General features: G+C 50.6%; 1 protein-coding gene across 1 annotated transcript; it reads right to left on the bottom strand.

Moving 5' to 3' along the window:
- Positions 1-7,317: 7,317 nt before the first annotated feature.
- LOC144101208 (uncharacterized) lies at positions 7,318-20,507 on the bottom strand. Its single transcript, XM_077634282.1, has 3 exons — positions 20,368-20,507; positions 9,140-9,285; positions 7,318-7,644 (listed from the first exon to the last, which is right to left on the bottom strand). The coding sequence occupies exons 2-3, from the start codon at positions 9,282-9,284 to the stop codon at positions 7,460-7,462; spliced, it is 330 nt and encodes a 109-aa protein (XP_077490408.1). The 5' UTR covers position 9,285; positions 20,368-20,507; the 3' UTR covers positions 7,318-7,459.
- Positions 20,508-20,590: the final 83 nt, after the last annotated feature.

The raw sequence follows: 20,590 nt of genomic DNA, 5'->3' as shown, positions 1-20,590 counted from the left end.
ACTGGGAGGCGAGGAGGTCTGACCGGCGCCGGCCTGGCGGACGCGCCCGTCACGCCTGAACATGTTCAAGCGTCGCCGTATCGGATGACTCTTCCCAAGCCGTTCCCTCTTGCCCTCGACTCCGTGGGTATAAAGGGGGCTGCCCCGGACGCCAACGGGAGACTTCGATTCCTTCCTTCGAGTAACGTGGTCGCCCTGACCGGCTGCTCTTGTGAGATGCCAGAATAAACAAGTTGTTCTGTTGCCAGTCGACTCATCCTTTGCCGGGACCTTCGGATGTTTCCAGCTGTGCCCCAGGCCGCCAGGCCAACGCTACCCTTGGGGCTTGCAACCCAAATGCAACAACTGGTTGCCAGCGGTGAGATCCCGACAACGGAGGCCAGCAGCGAAGATATGCGGTCAACTGTATGCTGAGCAGCACAACGACCATCCGGGAGCAGTGCAACGAGCCCTGTGTGATGACTGGTTGCCTGCAGCGGAACGACTGCGCTGAATTCTTGGCTGCGAGGTTTGGTGAGTGCGGGACTTTCTTCTTCTGAGTTTTGCCAGGCTTTTGTTAGCGTCAGAAACAGAGCTGGTAATTGTGTTGTCGTTGCTGCCGGGTTAGTTTGCGGCAAGACAATAGTAGGCAGTAGAGAAAGCAGCATTCGGAGCAGCCATGGATTTGAAGTCGTTGCGCAAACCGAAATTGCTGGAGCTTGCAAGAGAGTTGGGTCTGGATGTCTCAGACAAACTCAGAAAACCAGAACTGCTAAGGGCTATTCTTGAGTTGGAGGCTGAGGATGACGAGCTGTCGGAATGCCTTGAGACGATTGAGGAGAGGGAACAAAAAGAAAAAGAGAAAAACGAGCGCGAACGTAAAGAACAAAAAGAGAAAGAGGAGCGCGAACGTAAAGAGCAAAAAGATAAAGAAGAGCGCGACCACGCTTTAGAAATGAAGCGTCTCGAGGTAGAGATGGAACGCGCTCGTAATGGAAGTCAGGCACACGGTGCAGGAGAACGGGTATCGTTCAAAATGACTGACCTGATGCGGCCGTTTAAGCTTGGAGAGGACATTGGTTTGTTCCTGGTTAACTTTGAGCGAACGTGCGAGAAGCAGGGGTTCTCTCGGGAAACGTGGCCACAGCGCTTGCTCACTTTGTTACCCGGCGAGGCGGCCGACGTAGTCGCTCGCTTGAAGAGAGAGGAGGCAGAGGATTTTGACCAAGTGAAATCGAGTCTGCTAAAAAAGTACAGGCTGTCAGCGGAGGCGTTCCGTCGGAAGTTTCGGGAAAATGAAAAAGGCAGAAATGAGTCATATACAGAGTTTGCCTACAGGCTTATGTCAAACATGCAGGAGTGGCTCAAAGAAGAGAAAGCGTTTGGTGACCACGAGAAAATTCTGCAGTGTTTCGGGCTGGAACAGTTTTATAGTCGGTTACCTGAGAACGTGCGGTACTGGGTCTTGGATAGGCCAGACGTTAGTACAGTGGCTAAAGCCGCCGAGCTAGCCGAGGAGTTTGTGACGCGTCGGGCTCGCGGAGCTAAGGACGGTCAAAAGGGTGAATTTGGCTCCAAGTCTGAGAGGCCGAAGTTCACACCCATGAGAGCATGGGGGGACACGCGTAGTGCGGATGCGAGTGAAAGCAGTCCGACCGAACGTAAGGAGACGGCGGCAGCCGAAGCCGAACGCAGAAAGCGGTTCGAGGCGAGGCAAGCGCGCGTGTGTTATACGTGCCAGAAGCCGGGTCACTTTTCGGCGCAGTGTCCAGAAACAAAAAGAGAAGTCGTGTGTTTGTCATTATGTAGCACTGACGAGAACATGAAGCTTCTCGAGCCTTACATGCGAGACTTCCTCGTGAACGGGAAAGAGTGCCGAGTGCTTCGTGATTCCGCAGCTACAATGGATGTAGTTCACCCCTCTTACGTAGAACCCGATATGTTCACGGGCGAGCGCGCATGGATCAAGCAAGCCGTGGAAGCTCATAGCGTGTGTCTGCCCGTAGCAAAAGTGCTTATTGAAGGACCTTTCGGAGCACTTGAGACGGAGGCCGTAGTGTCATCTAGGCTGCCCCCCCAGTACCCGTACCTATTTTCGAACAGGTCCGATCACCTCCTGCGCGAGAAGGGGCTTTTGTTTGGTGAGGCTAGCGTTCAGGCCTTAACCAGACCGAGAGTTCGGGAGCTCGCTGCAAAGGCGGTAGTTGCGGGGCCGACGTTGTCGAACAATGGGAAAGGGTCGGAGGCGCAGCAAGCTGATATTCCTAGCACGTCAGAACTGGATAAAATTGAGCCTGTAGCATTGAAGGCACCAGGTACTGGAGAGGAAAGGCCCGACACGGGAAAGTTAGAAGAGCTTCCGGTCGAGCTTCCAGGACTAGGCTCAGTGACGAACAGGGAAGACACTGATCAGGTCATTAGTGACTTACTCAGTAAAGCACCGCTGTCGCCTGAGCAGAAAACCGAACTACACCAACTCTTACAAGAGTTTCAAGGTCAGTTCTCTGAGAGGCCTGGTAGGACTTCTGTCCTTACGCATGATATAGAACTTACCTCCCCAGAGCCAGTACGATCCAAGGCGTACCGGGTGTCACCCCGCCAGCGCGATATTATGGAGGCTGAGGTAAAGAAAATGCTACAGCTCGGTGTTATTGAGGCGGGTGAGAGTGATTATACCTCCCCTTTGATTTTAGTTGAGGTACCGGGCAAGGAACCTCGTCCTTGCGTCGACTACCGCAGGCTTAATTCTATCACTAAGGATCAAATTTATCCGATCCCTAACATCGAGGAGCGCCTTGAGAAAGTTAGTAGCGCTCAGTTTATTTCCACCCTAGATCTTGTCAGGGGTTATTGGCAGGTTCCACTTACAGAGGAGGCTAGTAGGTATGCGGCGTTCATTTCACCAATGGGAACATTCCGTCTTAAAGTTTTGAGTTTTGGTTTGAAGAACGCGCCATACTGCTTTTCAAGCCTCATGGACAAAGTGTTGCGAGGACAGGAAGAATTCGCTTTACCGTATTTAGACGACGTAGCGATATTCTCCGCATCCTGGTCTGAGCATATGGCACACTTGCGGGCAGTGCTAACCCGCCTGCGCGAAGCGGGCTTGACAGTCAAGGCTCCCAAGTGCCAATTAGCACAGGCCGAGGTTGTCTACCTCGGTCACGTGATTGGACAGGGTCGTCGCCGCCCCTCTGAAATAAAGGTGGCCGCTGTGCGAGACTTCCCGCAACCGCGCACGAAGACCGATATTCGGTCGTTCTTGGGTGTCGCCGGCTACTATCAGAGGTACATCCCCAGGTACTCCGATATCGCGGCTCCCCTGACGGATGCTCTAAGAAAAACAGAGCCCCAAACAGTCGTCTGGAGCGAGACAAAGGAGAGAGCTTTTAGCGCCCTAAAGAGCGTCCTAACAAGCCAGCCTGTGCTACGATCGCCAGACTATACCAAAGGGTTCGTTGTTCAGTGCGATGCTAGTGAGCGAGGCATGGGCGTTGTACTGTGCCAAAGGGACAATGGAGAAGTGGAACACCCCGTCCTGTATGCTAGTCGTAAGCTGACCTGTCGTGAGCAGGCGTACAGCGCCACCGAGAAAGAGTGTGCGTGTCTCGTGTGGGCCGTTCAGAAATTGTCATGCTACCTAGCCGGCTCGAGGTTTATCATTGAGACGGATCACTGCCCTCTCCAATGGCTGCAGACCATATCTCCCAAAAATGGCCGCCTCCTGCGCTGGAGCCTCGCTTTGCAACAATATTCCTTTGAGGTGCGTTACAAAAAGGGGAGTCTCAACGGTAACGCCGATGGCTTAAGTCGAAGCCCCTAACGTAGGAATCCGCCTCAAAGTTGTTGGTTACTGATGTTTTCTTCCTGAGGCAGGATTTTTAACATATTGCTTTTGTTTAGTGTTTCAAAGTGATTATGTGCTTTCTAGTGCAATTTTCCAATTTGTGGACGCGTTCTGAGTGCTGCTTGACTACTGTAAGGAACTAGGCAGTAGTATAAAAGGGGAAAGAGCCTGGCAGAGCTTAGTGAGGGTTGTCTCGTGCTTGCTGACTGAACGGTTGCGTTTCGGCGTAGTTCTAACGCTTGCTGGGAACGAGCACAAAAATGGCAACTCTCCCGAAGTGACTTTGCAGTGTCCTATGTGATCCTGAACCTGAGAACGAGGCCTTCTCTGTGCGCTGCGCTCAAGCAACGTCGAGGGACGACCGGTTTCGTTTACGAACATCATCGAGCGACATCCCTCTGGACAGCGGATGCAGTCCCCTGACCATCGGGATCTCCTTCTCCCGGCGGGGCGGTCTGTTACGTCTCGCCTACAGCGCGCGGTATAGCCGGCGCGGATGCACCGGATGCCGCGGCTTCGTTCTTCGCTGCCGCAACGCCTCCCGCCAAGCGCGTCCAGGCAGGTTTCAGTGCCACGTGTCGTCGTGCGTGCGTGTTTGTGTGTGTGCATGTTTTGCCCACGCTTGTCAAAGCGCGGCAGCCGGGGAGAGGAGCTCTCCAACTGGGAGGCGAGGAGGTCTGACCGGCGCCGGCCTGGCGGACGCGCCCGTCACGCCTGAACATGTTCAAGCGTCGCCGTATCGGATGACTCTTCCCAAGCCGTTCCCTCTTGCCCTCGACTCCGTGGGTATAAAGGGGGCTGCCCCGGACGCCAACGGGAGACTTCGATTCCTTCCTTCGAGTAACGTGGTCGCCCTGACCGGCTGCTCTTGTGAGATGCCAGAATAAACAAGTTGTTCTGTTGCCAGTCGACTCATCCTTTGCCGGGACCTTCGGATGTTTCCAGCTGTGCCCCAGGCCGCCAGGCCAACGCTACCCTTGGGGCTTGCAACCCAGATGCAACAGAAGGTATGTGTAACTGCACATCAAAGTAAGTAGGAAAGCGATGTACCTTAATGCCGAGTTCACGTTAAGTTTAAGACAGAATGTTATATATAATTAGCAGGTACAAAAGGCCGGAGTTACAAACTTCATGAGGTGTTCCATGAGGCCATATCAAATTTAGTCGTTTCGAAAATTCTGCAATCTAATTGTTTGCGCAGGCGCCCTGCCATCTTGTCACAGAATGAATATGCAGTAGCACTCGAGAAATTGACACAGCAATTTCAAAACTACAAATATGCGCTATTTCAGGTACCAACTGAAAAAGAGTGGCTGGAAATCGCAGCCGCCTTTTGGCAGCGTTGGCAGTCTCCGAACTGCCTCGGCGCTGTTAATTGATGGCAAGCACGTGCAAATTGAAAAGCCTCCCAGTACGGGCAGACTGTATTACAATTACAAGGTACGTGTTCAAATGTCGGACATTCTGCGTCCGCGCATTCGTGGCACAAACTTAATTCGCCTGTATACGCTGCTCCATGGTTCCGCACGCAGTAAAACTGTGCCCGTCTTCTTGCAGGGCACTTTTTCCATCGTCTTGATGGCGGTAGCCGACAGCAGATATTTGTTTCCAAGACCTACTGAACTAGAGACCTGCACATTTTGCACTGCTCCAGCGCGCACCTTCTAGTTCATGCCTTTTGCCGCTAGGGAATGGCAGCTACGGGCGCCGTGGCGCTACAATTAACCTGTTGAACAAGATGGCTTCGATTATTTTACTTCAAAGATGTAATAGTTTTGTCATTTGTCTACGTTTTGAGTATTTATCATTTATCCATTGCCTTAGCAAAGATGCCGGGAAGTCTCACGCATGCATGCGCGCAAACAGATATTCACCGCTAGGATTCAAAGAAATGTCATATTTGCGTCGTTCATTACTAGGTTTCAAAATAATAAGACGGGACAAATACACAGGGAGGCAGTGAGAGGAGAAAAATCATTTGTCGCAAGCAGACGACGATGATGATCATGACCTACGAACAGGTCATCCGAGCACCCTCAACGGCCAAAAAGTTCACGAAAGCTGGCGCACGCAGTCCCACAGGACCCCGCCAAATGTGCAGGTCTGTAGTTCCGTAGGTATTGCTTGTTTCGACTGATCGATGTCTGTGCCCCGGGACGCATCAGTGATGGCGGGGTGGGTGTTCGAGCGATCGCCAATGGGCAAGTGGCTAAATGCAGGATTGCTGGATATATATGCCCCCCATCAAACCAGCTGCCAGGCTCCCAGACAACTCTGCCATATGTCTTCGTAGGCGACGAAGCCTTTCAACTTCGGACCGACTTCATGAGGCGATATCCGGGTTCCCGAGAAACAGCTTCTGAGCGGGTGTTCAACTATCGGCTACGCAGCACTCTTCGTATGGTATATCTTTATTTATGTTGTGTGCGATAGGATGCCGTCTAAATTTACTTTCGCACAACGCAAATGCGGCTCGAACATTTCAGGCTTAAAATTAAATTATAATCTTCGAACATTTATTTACCTTACATGAAATAGAGAAAGTTGATTTCGCAGAATAGAACTGATTTCTTAAGACAAGTTAAATTACAGAAAGCTATATTTGGACTTGCTGTTGAGCACAATAAATTTTTCTGCTAATAATTGGGGTTTGTTTTACACAAAACGACCGTTATACACTCTGCAGATGTATATTTTGCTGAATAATTTTTAGAGAGCGTCATCTCTACCTAGTTCGATTATTGCTCAAATTTTTCGCGTCGCCAATACTTGGTTTGTTTGCTTTTAAACAACACGGTGAGCTGCCACATAAAAACAAATGAAAAACCCTGTGCACGATATACTTTTCAGGCTTGACTTAATTACTCGGCTTAGAATGATTCGAAGCCCGAAAATACATGGTTCGTACTATACAAAACTGTTTCAATGAAATTACTTTATATGAGATGTGCGCAGAACGCCTTTGGGATTATGAGGGCGCGATTTCGGATCTTCCGAGGGCCGATGAAGCTGAAGCCGAAGACTGCCGAAGGAGTAGTCAAGGCTGCATGTGCCCTGCACAATTTTTTATGCATTGAAGGACGCGGGCGCACCCTTTACTGCCCTACCAGATATCCGGTGACCACGAAGACATCTTTGGAAATACCATCGATGGCGCATGGAGAGCCGACATTGAAGCGGACACAGCCACGTTTGCCCTGAAGCCTACTTGTGCCAGGAACAGCCCGAGATCGGCGCCTCATACGCTGTTTTTTTTTTTTGTTTTGCATGAGAAGGACAAGTCCCCAGGCAGTAGGATCTCTTAGAGATACCCTAGCCGAACAGCTAGGCATCCATGCACTCTAGAAAAAGGAAGAGAATTCTGCGTAAAATAGATGAACTCCTTTATTTACTGTGTACATTCGTACTTCGCTGCCACCTGCAGCAACTCAATTTCCATTTGCGTACGACGGTGTTTTGGGCACTGCCGCAGTTTTTCGGCTATTACAAAACCAAAGTGTTCCGCGGAATCGGATTCCTTTAAGACCATTTGACCAAGTAGATTAATTTCTTTTTCAAACGCCTTTTCGGTCCGTTTCTTTTTGCGCGGCACACCCGGAACCATCCCATCTGTGCCGGTCGGTGTCGCTGCGGCTACACAGTTTGATCTTGCTTTCGCATGTCTCGGGGTGCCCCGTAAACTGTCTGCCTGTTCTTCTTCTTCATCTGCTGCGGATCCTTCTGTTGCTCTGTCATCGCCTTCAAGTAGCGTTTCTGCTGGAGAACAGTCCGCTGTCGTTTCGACGACCGATTCCACTGGGGGCACGTTTCCATTTGTCCTGCATAAAATAGAAGAATATCGAGGGCATGACGACTGCAGCATAAAGTTCCGTAGAGTAAGGCCAAATCTGTCTTTACTGCCTCATTCCAAATGATTTTAACATGCAATGTTCCCGCGCGGCGGCCCAGAATACACTATGCTTTACTGTGCGGATTTACAATGTAACTGACGTGCGTCACTTACTGGTACCCCCTATGCTCCAATAAAATTTTTGATATCTGCGCTGCTACTTATCTCTTATCTAAAAAAAAAACATGTACTTTTTCAATGCTAATGTGTATGCACTATGCAGTTGTATATTGGCAAATAAAACAATTTTATTGTGTCATCCCGCGATGGCATATAGTGATCAACGTGTGTGAATAAAGATATGATATTTCTGCGCGTGTTTCTTGCTGTTCCTTCGTTTGTGCAAAGCCTGTTTATTCGCTAGCACATTAACTGAATTTGGCAACTGTTGACAGTTCATACGACCCGAAAAAAAAATCGCTGACCTAAAATGCCTCCCGTCCCCAGCACACAGATAGAATGACAACACAAACAAGTTTGCTGAAACGCTTGGAGCTGGTCTTGCAGCTTCATTCTAGTTCGCGAACAATCCTTGTACTGAATTATTGAAGAACAATCAATGGACGAGCTACTGAAAAATAACCAATTTCAGAGCTGCATAAACAGTGCGAAGCAATCCGAAATCACCACTGTACGTACTCTGGGCAGTCGAGACTCTCTTGCAGGAAAGACATCTGTTTATAATAGGGCCATCTTATGGCGACAACTGCATCAGCACCGCTACGTGGGTTGGCCGCGTCTTTCTTCTTTTTCACAAAAGTGTCCCGGAGGGACTTCCACCTCGTCATGATTACCTGCACTATAAAAGAAATAAATATTTATTTACATATGGCAGAGTCGACGGAGGCACCAATGAACAGGATCAGGAAAAGTGGGCAATACACTACAATACTTTCAACTGCCGGTATAAAAGCGGCGACAGGCTAAGTTTTTCACGAACGCCCATCTTGTCGCACTGAGAGCAATGTTAACATATTGTCTTATATTGGACCTTACTATACGGTTGCTGCCTGGCGAGCACGCTATGCCCGGTACTTGCACAATTCATGCCTCAGAGCACGCTGGCCAGTACACTATTGTGCATACGAACGCTGCCGCTACCGGCCAGGATAAGCCAATCACCAGGTGCATCCCTTCCCTTACGGCGTGGTTCAGGTGTCCGACGATATATGAGACAGATACTGCGCCACTTTCTTTCCCCCAAAACCAATTATTATTATTATTATTATTATTATTATTATTATTAGGTGCATCACAAACGAAAGACCGTTGTGGTCGTAGGGGAAGAATGGTGCACACACACACCGGCAAGAACGCGACACAGTCATGGCGAAGTCGACAAATGCACATCCTTTGAGCTGTCGCATGCACACAACTATACGCGGCGCGCGAGAGCAAACGACCGCATGGGAGGGAATACGTACCGCGTTCTCCGAGGGCAGCGGCTACGGCCTTCCATGCTCGTTCCTTCTTTGAGCTGTTTTTGTAGTCGCTGCTGCGGGGGTCCCAGAGGATGCGCCGCCTTTCCACTTCGGCTATCAACGCCTCATTAAACGTCCACCTGTCCATGCTGAAATCAGACGGATGCACAGGAAGCGAAGTGAAGCTCGAGCGCGAAACGCTCGCGAGCACGCGTCCTCCATGCGAGCGCGTCTCCCTCGGCCGGGCGCCAGCCGGGTGCACCGGCGTGGCTCCGCCCAGAATCACGTGACGCCCGCTCCGGCTCTCATTGGCCCTCTGTCGCTGCCCTCTCCCGGAGTCGGCGCGGAGTCGGCGTTTTTTTGTTTTTTTTTTCTGTTCCGCCAGAACCAGGCGATTTCGCAAAAGCGTCTTCTCCGGCGGCAAAAAAACAAAAAAAAAAACGCTCCGCTGCCGTCGACGCCGACGAAACGCCCGGAGAAACGCTCCATGCGGGCCACGTTTTATGATTACCGCTCTGCGCCACGCACAGCTAGCGGAACTAAAGTAGCGTCGCCAAACTTGCTACGAGACAAAAGTTACCACAATACGCAAGCCCCGCCGCGGTGGCTCAGTGGTTAGGGCGCTCGATTACTGATCCGGAGTTCCCGGGTTCGAACCCGACCGCGGCGGCTGCGTTTTTATGGAGGAAAAACGCTAAGGCACCCATGTGCTGTGCGATGTCAGTGCACGTTAAAGATCCCCAGGTGGCCGAAATTATTCCGGAGCCCTCCACTACGGCACCTCTCTCTTCCTTTCCTCTTTCACTCCCTCTTTTATCCCTTCCCTTACGGCGCGGTTCAGGTGTCCAACGATATATGAGACAGATACTGCGCCATTTCCTTTCCCCTAAAACCAATTATTATTATTATTATTATTATTATTATTAGAATACGCAAGCTCTGTCCGCAGTTTCACTGCACATGTGCCAGCGGTTGATGCGGGAAAGCTTTTAGAAGACTTCACGATAAAGATGCACAGCACTTTATATACGCGTCCGAGTGCATTTTGAGGCGTGCTTCTTGTTTAGAAAAGAACCCGAGGTTATCTGTAATCTTGCAATGACGTATGTACAAGAAGCGTACGCCGTGCTTATCCATTCGCCTCGGGCGAAGAGTTCGAGCACTATTTGCGGAATGTTTTCCTGGAGTTGCACACGGGAATAAATTTCGCTGCTATATGCACTGCGGCTGACGTATCTACGTTTTCTTATCCCTGGTTCTTTTTTTTTTCCTGTAGTCACGCGGACATTGTTCTTTGAAACGAATTAGTGCAGCTTATAAACACGGACAGGTGGTGAAATGCGGTAATGTTTTGTCAGGACCCGTCACCCTGAGCAGATTTCACGTTTTTTTTCTGAAAATAAACGAAAACATCTGTTTACCGTGACTACTTCCGCGGGACGCAAAACGTGCGTCCAAATTCCACGAGAGGCAGCATCGTAGGACGTGCTTGTTCATCTGTATACCTATCTCTCGCGCACCACATATTAAAAAAATGAAAATTCTATAAGACGCGGATAGTTTTCCGATGGTACTTGCCCACTGCAAGCCGTCGAAATACCAACCACTGTATGATGAAAGCGATGTCAGTGCACGTTAAAGATCCCAGGTGGTCGAAATTATTCCGGAGCCCTCCACTACGGCACCTCTCTCTTCCTTTCTTTCACTCCCTCCTTTATATATCTCTTCCCTTAGGGCGAGGTTCAGGTGTCCAATGATATATGAGACAGATACTGCGCCATTTCCTTTCCCCAAAAACCAATTAAAGAAAAGACGAAAGCGATGAATCAACCATGGGCAGGCGCAGTTGCAGAAGTACCCAAGGGGTGGCGCCCCGTGTGCTTTACTCGTACGGGCTTTTACGCAAGCATGCTATTAAGTGGCCACCCCAGGAGGTCGAAAATTTCCGGAGCCCTTCACTACGGCATCCCTCGTAGCCTGAGCCGCTTAGGGACGTTAAATCGCCATAAGCCATATTCAACACCATCAATCAGGTGATACATAAATGCGCAGAATATAGGCTACCGCTATATAGAGCCCTGGGGGAATTTCGGATGTTCGATAAATCCCATTTATTTGGACATCAAAGGGGCATTTGACAACATTTGCCCACACAGCCACCCTGAAAGGCCTCAATCATATAAACTGCGGCACCCGCATGTATCAGTACATCATCACCTTCCTCTCCAACCGCACCGCCACAATCGTTATGGGCACCACGCGACCCCAACCCCTCGACACTCCTAATAATGGCACCCAGCAAGGAGCTGTCCTCTCCCCCTCCTTTTTAATATCGCTATGGCCCTCTTGGCCCATCACCTAACTACTGAAGAGGGCATCGGCTACACCATATATGCAGACGATATTGCTTTATGGTCTACTTGGGGCTCCTCGTGGCCAAGGAAAAGGCTTTTCAAAAACCCGTTCTATAGCCGTCGAGGATCTCGTCACCAACAGCGGCATGCAATGTGCCCTGAAAAAAAAAAGTGAAGTCATTTGAACACACGGACCCCACTGCAAGTCACCTGGCCCTATCTGCCTCCAAATCCATGACCGTCTCATTGAAGAACGCCCGCTTATCCGAGTCCTCGGCCTCTAGGTTCAACATGACGGCACCCACACACACCCTGCAGACCCTCAGCACCTCGGTCTCAACATCACCCGCATGATCCGCCGCATAGCGGGGCACAGAAATGGCCTGCGCGAAGAGGACACCCATCGACTCGTCAAGGCCTTTGCTACCAGCTGCATTCAGTAAAGACTTCCCTACCTCCACCTCACCAAGACAAGGGTGAGGTCCTGATCTGCACACTTTCCAAAACCGCTCTCGGACTCCCCATGTGCACGTCAACATCTCGACTAGTGGTGACTCTGAGCATCCACAACACCTTCGATGAAATCCGAGATGCGGTACTCTCCTGCAGCCAACGCACGCGTTTACTCACTACCTCCGCGGGATATGGGCCATCCTCCAACAAGTCGGGGATCCCCAAGCAACCCAAACACCCGCCCTCACAGGAATACTACCTCCCACCATCCGCACCCACCTTCCCAAGCCCTATCCTCACGCACCATGAACTCTAGAAGGCAAGACAGTACGGGCACGATTCCACCGCTGTCTACGTTGACATCGGGTCCTATATGCACTCCACTCAGACATTCGCCTGTGTTGCCGTAGACAGCACCAACACAACACTTCTGGCAGCGGGCCGCCGCCGCGGCTGAGTGATTATGACGCTCGGCTGCTGGCCCGAAAGACGCGGGTTCGATCCCGGTCGCGGCGGTCGAATTTCGATGGAGACGAAATTCTAGAGGCCCGTGCACTGTGCGATGTCAGTGCACGTTAAAGATCCCCAGGTGGTCGATATTCCCGGAGTCCTTCACTACGGCGTCCCTTATAGCCTGAGTCGCTTTTGGGACGTTAAACCCTCATAAACCTAAACCAAACTTCTGGCAGCCTCTGCTTGAGCCCCAGACTCAACCGCCGCTGTGGTGGTGGTAGTGGTTTTATTAAAAATAATAGTAAAAAGGAAGGAAAAGATATTTGCTAGCCCCGGCATCTGCCATCGATACTGAAGCACCTGAGCTGGGGCAGCGGAAATAAAGGACAGCAGGCAGAATGAAGAAATGAAATGAAAGAGGTGAGGAGACAGGAAGAGAGGATAGGGGGAGAAGTAATATGTACAAACTATATACACAATAAGAAATGTGTCCAGGTTGTGCGCGTGATTAGTTAATTTTAGAGGAATTAAATCACACACGCGCACAGCACTGTGTTGGTTACAACTGGAGTGGGGCGTCCAGTTATTAATCGTTCAAGGTAGAACTCGCGGAGCGTTCGGTCACTGCGTGTAACTACCTGACGGAGAACAGAGGGGACGTCAAGCCGGTGTGTTCGAGGAATGCACAGAGGCTCACCAAAGTTCGCTCACGAGTGCGCGCACTGCCCTGCGGCCACAATAGCGTGTTGATGGAGTCTGGTAGTATGCTCTGCGCCCTGTCCACTGTGAACTTTTGACTGAATTCTTGCGAAGCGGACACAAGAGAAAAGCGGCATGAAACAAAAAAAAAAAAACATGGCCAGCGATTCAGCATTGTTAAGCACGAAATATTGTGCGAAAGCACGGTTCCGAACGTGGGTCAACTCAATTTTCAAATTTTCGCGGGTGAGACACCCAAATTTGGGGGATGAGCCACTTAAATTTCGAGGGTGGGCCAAACCCATTCCCCGGGGGTGCCCCAGGTCGATTCCGAACGTGGGTCAACTCAATTTTCAAAATTATAGGGAGTATAGGCCACACAAATTTCGAGGGCGAGGGCCAACACCATTTTTGGAGGTGGGCCAATGCCATTTTGAGGCTATAGGTCAAGCCTGTCTTCCACCCGAGCGCACTCACGTTCACCGGCAGTGAAATTCGGCCAAGGTCATTTCTACTCGAAGGTCAAATTTCGAGGCTCCAGATACCCGTCGGCTTTTTCAGGATTGCTAGGTGTAGTAGTGCTTTCGCAGCAAAAATTCACTGACGATTATAAGACGCTCTAGTGCGAAATTCGAGCGCAGCTTTTTAGGTGTTTTGATTGTGCGATATATTGAGGCATGAGCGATGAGCTTATGCTTCGGCGGCGCGAACGGCAGGACCCTCTCGAAGGCGGCGCTTATGAAAGGCTTCATTCCACTAGTTCCTCGCAGCACTATCAAAGCTACGACGAGTGCACAGGCAAAGTTTTGACGGTGCGGAACGTAGTGCAAGCATAAAATACGCATACCGGCATATGGGATAGCCTGTTTCAAAGTGCGCATGCGCAAAACCCTATTTCATATCGAGACTTCCCGTACGCTCGAGTTACAAAAGCTATTTTCCGATTTTTGCATGCGTGACTCTTGCGTGCTCGAAAACATCCGTCTCCAAAATGGTGGCGCCCTTCGAAGCAGGACCTCTCGCCTCGGACTGAATTCTGTTGCTGCCGTTTTCAGTACGAATTCACTGACCATAAATGGGGCACCAGTCCTTCGCCTAGTCTCATCTCGCTTATAAGAAAGCGTAGGAGTGACAAATGTGCTTTATTTTTTGTTTAAGTGACGATTCTGCCCAAAGGGAAGCGTCGCTTAGTTGACAACAGTGTTTGCCGTCCTAACCACCAGATGGAGCCACTAGACTGACCTTATCGGTCCGTCTCCGTTTGCATGCGCTGAATATGAAATTAATATTAAAAATGGCGTAAAGTCATGCAAAATGCTTGCGTTCAGCGTACGCAAGCGCGCATAGGAAGATGGCAGTAGACGGCGTCGATTTATCCTGTTTTCTAACCATATATGTGTACACTGCGAGTAGACGGCTGCGCGCGGAGGAACACGTCTAACGCGCTCTCCTGATTGGCTGGGGTGTGTCTGGCTTTGGTAGCGCTGCAAGTTAGTTATGGGATGGAGTACAGCTTCTGCTTCGGCGACGCGCAGACATCGCACAGTGCAAGGGCCTCTAGGTTTTCGCCTCCATCCAAATGCGATCGCCGCGGCCGGGATCGAACCCGCGTCTTTCGGGTCAGCAACCTAGAACCACTACCACTGAGCCACGGCGGCGGCGGAGAGCCCAAATTTTGATAGAATATACATATTATGACATAACTTAATGCTTATATGACAAGGGAGATACTGAATGCTGTCAAGAAACACTGTATGCTGCTCACCATGCTCTGCAAGTATTGATGTTCTCGTCAAAATTCAGATACAAAAAAGGGGAATTTCGTGCTACGGGCTAACACTGCTAAATATCCTATCACTGGCGAATTGGCGTAAAACTTGCCCTAAGAGAGGCATGAAACTGCGCATCAGTGCAAAATACAAGACTGCTCACAAAATGGATGAACAGTGGCAGCTTGGACTGCAACTCGAGCGAGGCATTTAGGAGGACGATCTTATATGCATGCCAACAGCACCTGACTGATCTAAGCTCTCGGCTTAGGGAGTTCATTAAAATTGCGCCAAGAACCTTTCCTGCTCTTTCAATGGTTCACAAGACTGGACACGAATGTCATATCCGATGGCGTTATGCACGCTTTCACAAAATCAACAGACGGGCTCATATCACTGCCAGGAAATTTTCTAAACGATACTCCGTCTCACATGATGTTCTGCCAGGGATTCATCTTGGCCAGGCTCTGGTCTGTAGATCAACCAGGCAACTTTCTCCTCCACACCTCCTCAGTCGGAGCTGAACGCCACAAGAGGGCGTGCGTGCTGGATTGGCGCCACTGCCAGCAGAGATTACGACAAGAGTTGGTCGACTGGCTCCTGGGTGGGTATTCGTGGAAAGACAGCAAACGACGCTGTGCAGGGGGCATACGAGTAGGCCATCCTCTGAGGCACACAGCAAGATAGACGGGAGGAGACTGACCAAAATGAACGGGAAGAGAGATGGACTTGGCAGCTAGAGTTGCGCATGGGTCCGCCATATTGCTCCCCCAGGCATCCAAACTATGAGGCTGCATCATCATCATCATCAGAGGCAGCAGCAGCCTGACAACATCCAATGCAGGGCAAATGCCTCTCCCATGTCTCTCCAGTTAACCCTGTCCTCTGCCAGCTGCGCCCACCGCATCCCCGGAAGCTTCTTAACCTCATCCGCCCACCTAACCTTCTGCCGCCCCCTGCTACGCTTGCCTTCTGTTGGAATCCACTCCGTTACCCTGAAGGGCCAGCGGTTATCTTGCCTTCGCATTACATGCCCTGCCCAAGCCCACTTCTTCCTATTGATTTCGACTAGGATGTCATTAACACGCGTTTGTTCCCTCACCCACTCTGCCCGCTTCCGATCTCTTAACGTTTGGTGCCGGCTGGGCATAATTATTTTCTTTCTTTTTCTCTGCCCACACTAATTATATGTCCCTTAACGTTACACCTATAATTTTTTTTTCATAGCTGCGCTACGTTGTCCTTAACTCAAGTAGAGCCCTTTTCGTTATCCCGCCCGCTTCTGCCCCTAATACACTGCACTTATATAATAAAATTTACGGACCCTAGAAACACTGCACAGCGGCGCCTAACTATACAGTTCTGAGGTGCAGAGAATTGTAGTGACAATGACCTTTTCCGTGCCCACCGCTCCTACCAAGGCTTTCACTGAACTGTTTAAATGCACGGGTAATGACGAAGCGTGTCGGCAGCCTCATCGCAAAAACAGCGCCGCAAAAACTGACACGGCTCGCTAAACAGACGGGAGGCCACGAATGTACCCACATTGCCTTCTACTATTGGCTAGTTTCCTCGAAATACTTCCGGGCGATGGGCGAAATTTCCTGCAAACCAAGAACGACAGCGGTTCGGCGGCCCTCAGCTCTTCGCGCGGCGTGCTGCCGCGAATTACGGTTAGCGCTTGAAAAATGTACACAAGCAGCAGCGGGGAGAACGAAGTTACCAGGAACACCAAACAGAAACAACCCCGCGAAACCGACACCAGCTGCTAACTGCGCGAGAAAAACAGGGGGGGGGGGGGGGGGGGGCTCTTCTTTTTGAGGCCAGGCTGGGCGGAGGACGCTGGTTTTCGGGCAAGGCTGTCATAAAGCGAGTTACCCGCAATAACGAATCACGAAGTTAATAATAATAATAACAAAACATTCTGCAGGTAACGGCGGCCAGAACAATTCAATTGAAACTAATTTTTCTTTTCTAATTTCCACTTTACGGAAAACGACCATGAACACAAGCAGACCGTGGTCACGAAAGGTTTAATAATAATAATTGGTTTTTGGGGAAAGGAAATGGCGCAGTATCTGTCTCACATATCGTTGGACACCTGAACGGCGCCGTAGGGGAAGGGATAAAGGAGGGAGTGAAAGAAGAAAGGAAGAGGTGACGTAGTGGAGGGCTCCGGAATAATTTCGACCACCTGGGGATCTTTAACGTGCACTGACATCGCACAGAACACGGGCGCCTTAGCGTTTTTCCTCCATAAAAACGCAGCCGCCGCGGTCGGGTTCGAACCCGGGAACTACCGGATCAGTAGTCGAGCGCCCTAACCACTGAGCCACCGCGGCGAGTGGAACGGTTTCTGCAGAATGTTGTTTTTCTTCAGGATTAGTTATTAATAAACGAAAATAATAATGAATAATTATTTATTAATAACGAATCGCGAAGAAAAACGGAACACTCTGCATAAACCTTTCGTGAACAAACGAAAATAATAAGTAATTATTTATTAATAACGAATGGCAAAGAAAAAACATTCTGCTGAAACCTTTCGTGACCACGCTCTGCTTGTGTTTATGGTCGTTTGCCGATATGTGGAAATTAGAAAAAAAAATTGAGAGTTTCAAATGAATTGTCCTTGCCGCCGTTACCTTAAAATGGGTTCTGAAAGGTGCTCTAATAAACTTGCGGTATGCCTGGGATGGTAAGCCCCTTGCTTCAGGAATATTGTCCAGCAAGAATTTTTTTTAGCGTGCTTTGTAGAAGCTGAGTTATCTGTGGTAGAAATTTGAATTTCGTCCTCTTCGCGCCTTTCCCTCTTGCCACTTTTTCACGCTGCAAGCTCGGCGCTCCTCCGCCGGCCCCGCCTCCGGAGGCGGAGCTTCCTGACCCGCCGGAGCTGCGTGGCTTATTGGCCGCGTCCATGGTAGCTGCCTGACGTCCGAAAGAATCTATCCAATAGCCATCTCTCAACTTGCATACGCAGGTGCGAGCAACGGAGAAGGGTGCGAGCATGAAAAACTCGCCAGTAACGACTCGGAGACTTCGTCTGCTGCTTGGAGAAGTGCATTACTTGGCTCAAGTGTTCATGACAACACAATGCAGTGATTGAGAGAGTTAATGTGCTCTCCTCGGAAGGTGTTTCAGAGGCGCTATAATAAATGGTTTCAAGCGCTTAGTGGTGCAGGAGACGTGGCAATATATAGATAATTCGATATGCAAAAAATGGTAATAGACAAACTTGTCTCTAACCTAGAAGCAAAAGTATACATTCGGCCCATACTAGTGTAGCGGCATGCTTCCTGGAGCGCCCGCCGGAGTGCTGGCAGCCCGAAGCGGCAAATGCCCCTCAAAGAAGACCCTCCAGTCAATGGCTTTGACCAATTATCATGAAGTTATGGTTAATCTCCTTTGACCTGCTAGCGTGACATCCCAGGGAGTAGCAGCTGGTGAAAGGGTATTAACCATGACGTCATGAAAATCGGTCGTCGCCACTGGCTGGAGCCTGGCCTCCTTTGAGGGGCATCTGCCGCTTCGCCCTTTAGTTGTACCCGACTATAGGCCTAACCAGCTTCGCACCGAAGCCGCAGCCACTGCCTACTGTAAGATGGCTAATCCTGTTACCAGTAGACTATGAACAGAATAATCGTTCGCTCAAATTATGGTACAGTTCGCTAGAACAACGCCTTCGGCACCGAAGCGGGCAAAGCACATCAGCCAGGGCCGCTGCTAGAGTTTAGTTTAGGTTGGCTTCACCACATGACAGCGATGTGACTTGGAAAGCAAGTACAAGAGATCACCGGCTATCCTCAAAAACACCCCACGTTCACCTCGTCACAGGGTTCCACAGCGCAAGCAATGCCAGCACGAGCTCAACGCCTCGCAGCAGACCCGCATCTGCGCGCAAGACGTAATCGAAGAGGCGAAACTGGAGTTAGATATTCTACGCGACTTTTCCATACTGTTGCACAGGATTTTCAAGGGAATAATCTGTGTGTTCGATATAGCGAGTAATTCGAAATATCCAGGTTCGATTTATCTGTGCTCGCCTGCTACATATCTGTACCCAAACGGCCGAATGCGGCTTTCGTAGTTGCAGACACCTTCTTTCTCAGCCATTCATGCGATACGGCGAATGAAAAGGAGCGTCGACCGGGAACCTTTGTACTACACAGCATGAAACGCAAGAACAAAATAAAAGGCAGTTACTGGAATTCTTTCGACACTGCCTTTGGCTGGCGTCCCGCACACTTACATCGGAACGGAAACAACCGGTTGGAGCAGGAGCGGTCTTGTTCCCATCGCTGTCGCGACAAAAAATACACGAGCCCCCAATGGGTTCAGTGAATTTTCATTCTGACGTGCAAGACTAGAGCCGTGGTGGCGCAAAAGCAGAACGGAAGACATCCGCGCACCGTCACGGAAACCAAAATAATAATATAGCAGGACGAAAGCTGCTCAGAACGGCGCGGGAGCCGAAAGATGAATGAAAATTAAACAAGAAAAGACGAAGCAAGGCAAGGTGGCACCAGTCACTATCCCGATTAAGAGGCAAGGCCGATGAAATCCATCCATCCATCGCTGGCAGCACCGAGCGCTCGACAGCGCCGATGCTTGCCAAAAAACTCGCTAATGAGAACCTACTTCAAAGGCACCATTAGTGAAACTTTCCCGCTGCGTCCGGCTGCGGCGCCGCGCTATCGGTCAGGTGTGTGAGGAGCGGCCACGGTGACCTAAATGCGGCGCCTATCTGCAGTGCACTCCCCTCCTCAAGTAATGCGCATGCAGGCAGCACAGACGTGGTTCCGTCACGGAGCATTGCAGGTGCACTACAATGGCACAGCAAAAGCAATACCCCTAACTATAGCCACTCGTGATCACGACAGGTCGGCGAGGAAGAGACTGGAGACAGCCGATCTCCTCGGAAGGTTGGACAGGAGCGGACGTATCGCCAGACAGGCGTACGCGACATATCTCGATGAGTCACGCTTTTCCAGCGACCCTAACGCCTACTGCGACCTTGAGATGGTGAACGCCCGGTCAGCATGGCGACTGGCCCCGAAGGCACAGTACGCAACGCTCGCGCAATAAAGACACCACGCCTCGAAAGACCCGCACATCGAGACAGGACGCTGGACACAGCGAAATCGGCTGGACGACCGCGCGTAGAAAACGGAGATTGCGGGGCGGAGGGTTTAAACATGCACGCACTGACATATGCACTGAGGGCACGTTACGCGAGCTGTGGCTTCGGGTGCCCGCATTTCCGCAAATGCGATGCGACAACCGCAACTGGCCACGGGATTGTGAGCTTCTCTGGTCAAGCACCGGGAAGGGACAGTGTGTACACGCCCGAAAGCGCTTAGCATGCACAGCAGGCTACGACGACCGCTGTTACGTTGGCGCACAACGCCGGAACCGGTTAAAATGGAAACATCGCCGCTTCCGCGCCGCATTCCTTTCATTGGCGGCGCAGCGCTAGCGTACAAACAAAACTCGTCCCACTTACATTGCCGCCTGTCGGTGCGGGGTGCCGAGGTTTCACTGTCTCACACACACGGCGCGCAGCACCGCTGTTGTTGACACTCACTCATGTCGTCAGCGGACACTCCGGTGAGGCTCACACGTTACACATCAAACATGTCACGGCAAAACACATGGCCAGGGCGAATAATAAACAACACAGCACGTACGCCGAGCGCAACACACGCACCGAAGCAACACTACACGAA

This window comes from Amblyomma americanum, chromosome 8 (assembly GCF_052857255.1).
Source record: "Amblyomma americanum isolate KBUSLIRL-KWMA chromosome 8, ASM5285725v1, whole genome shotgun sequence".
Taxonomy (NCBI): Eukaryota; Metazoa; Arthropoda; class Arachnida; order Ixodida; family Ixodidae; genus Amblyomma; species Amblyomma americanum.
Note: the sequence above shows the minus strand (reverse complement) of the source record. Positions and strands in the feature narration are given on the sequence as shown.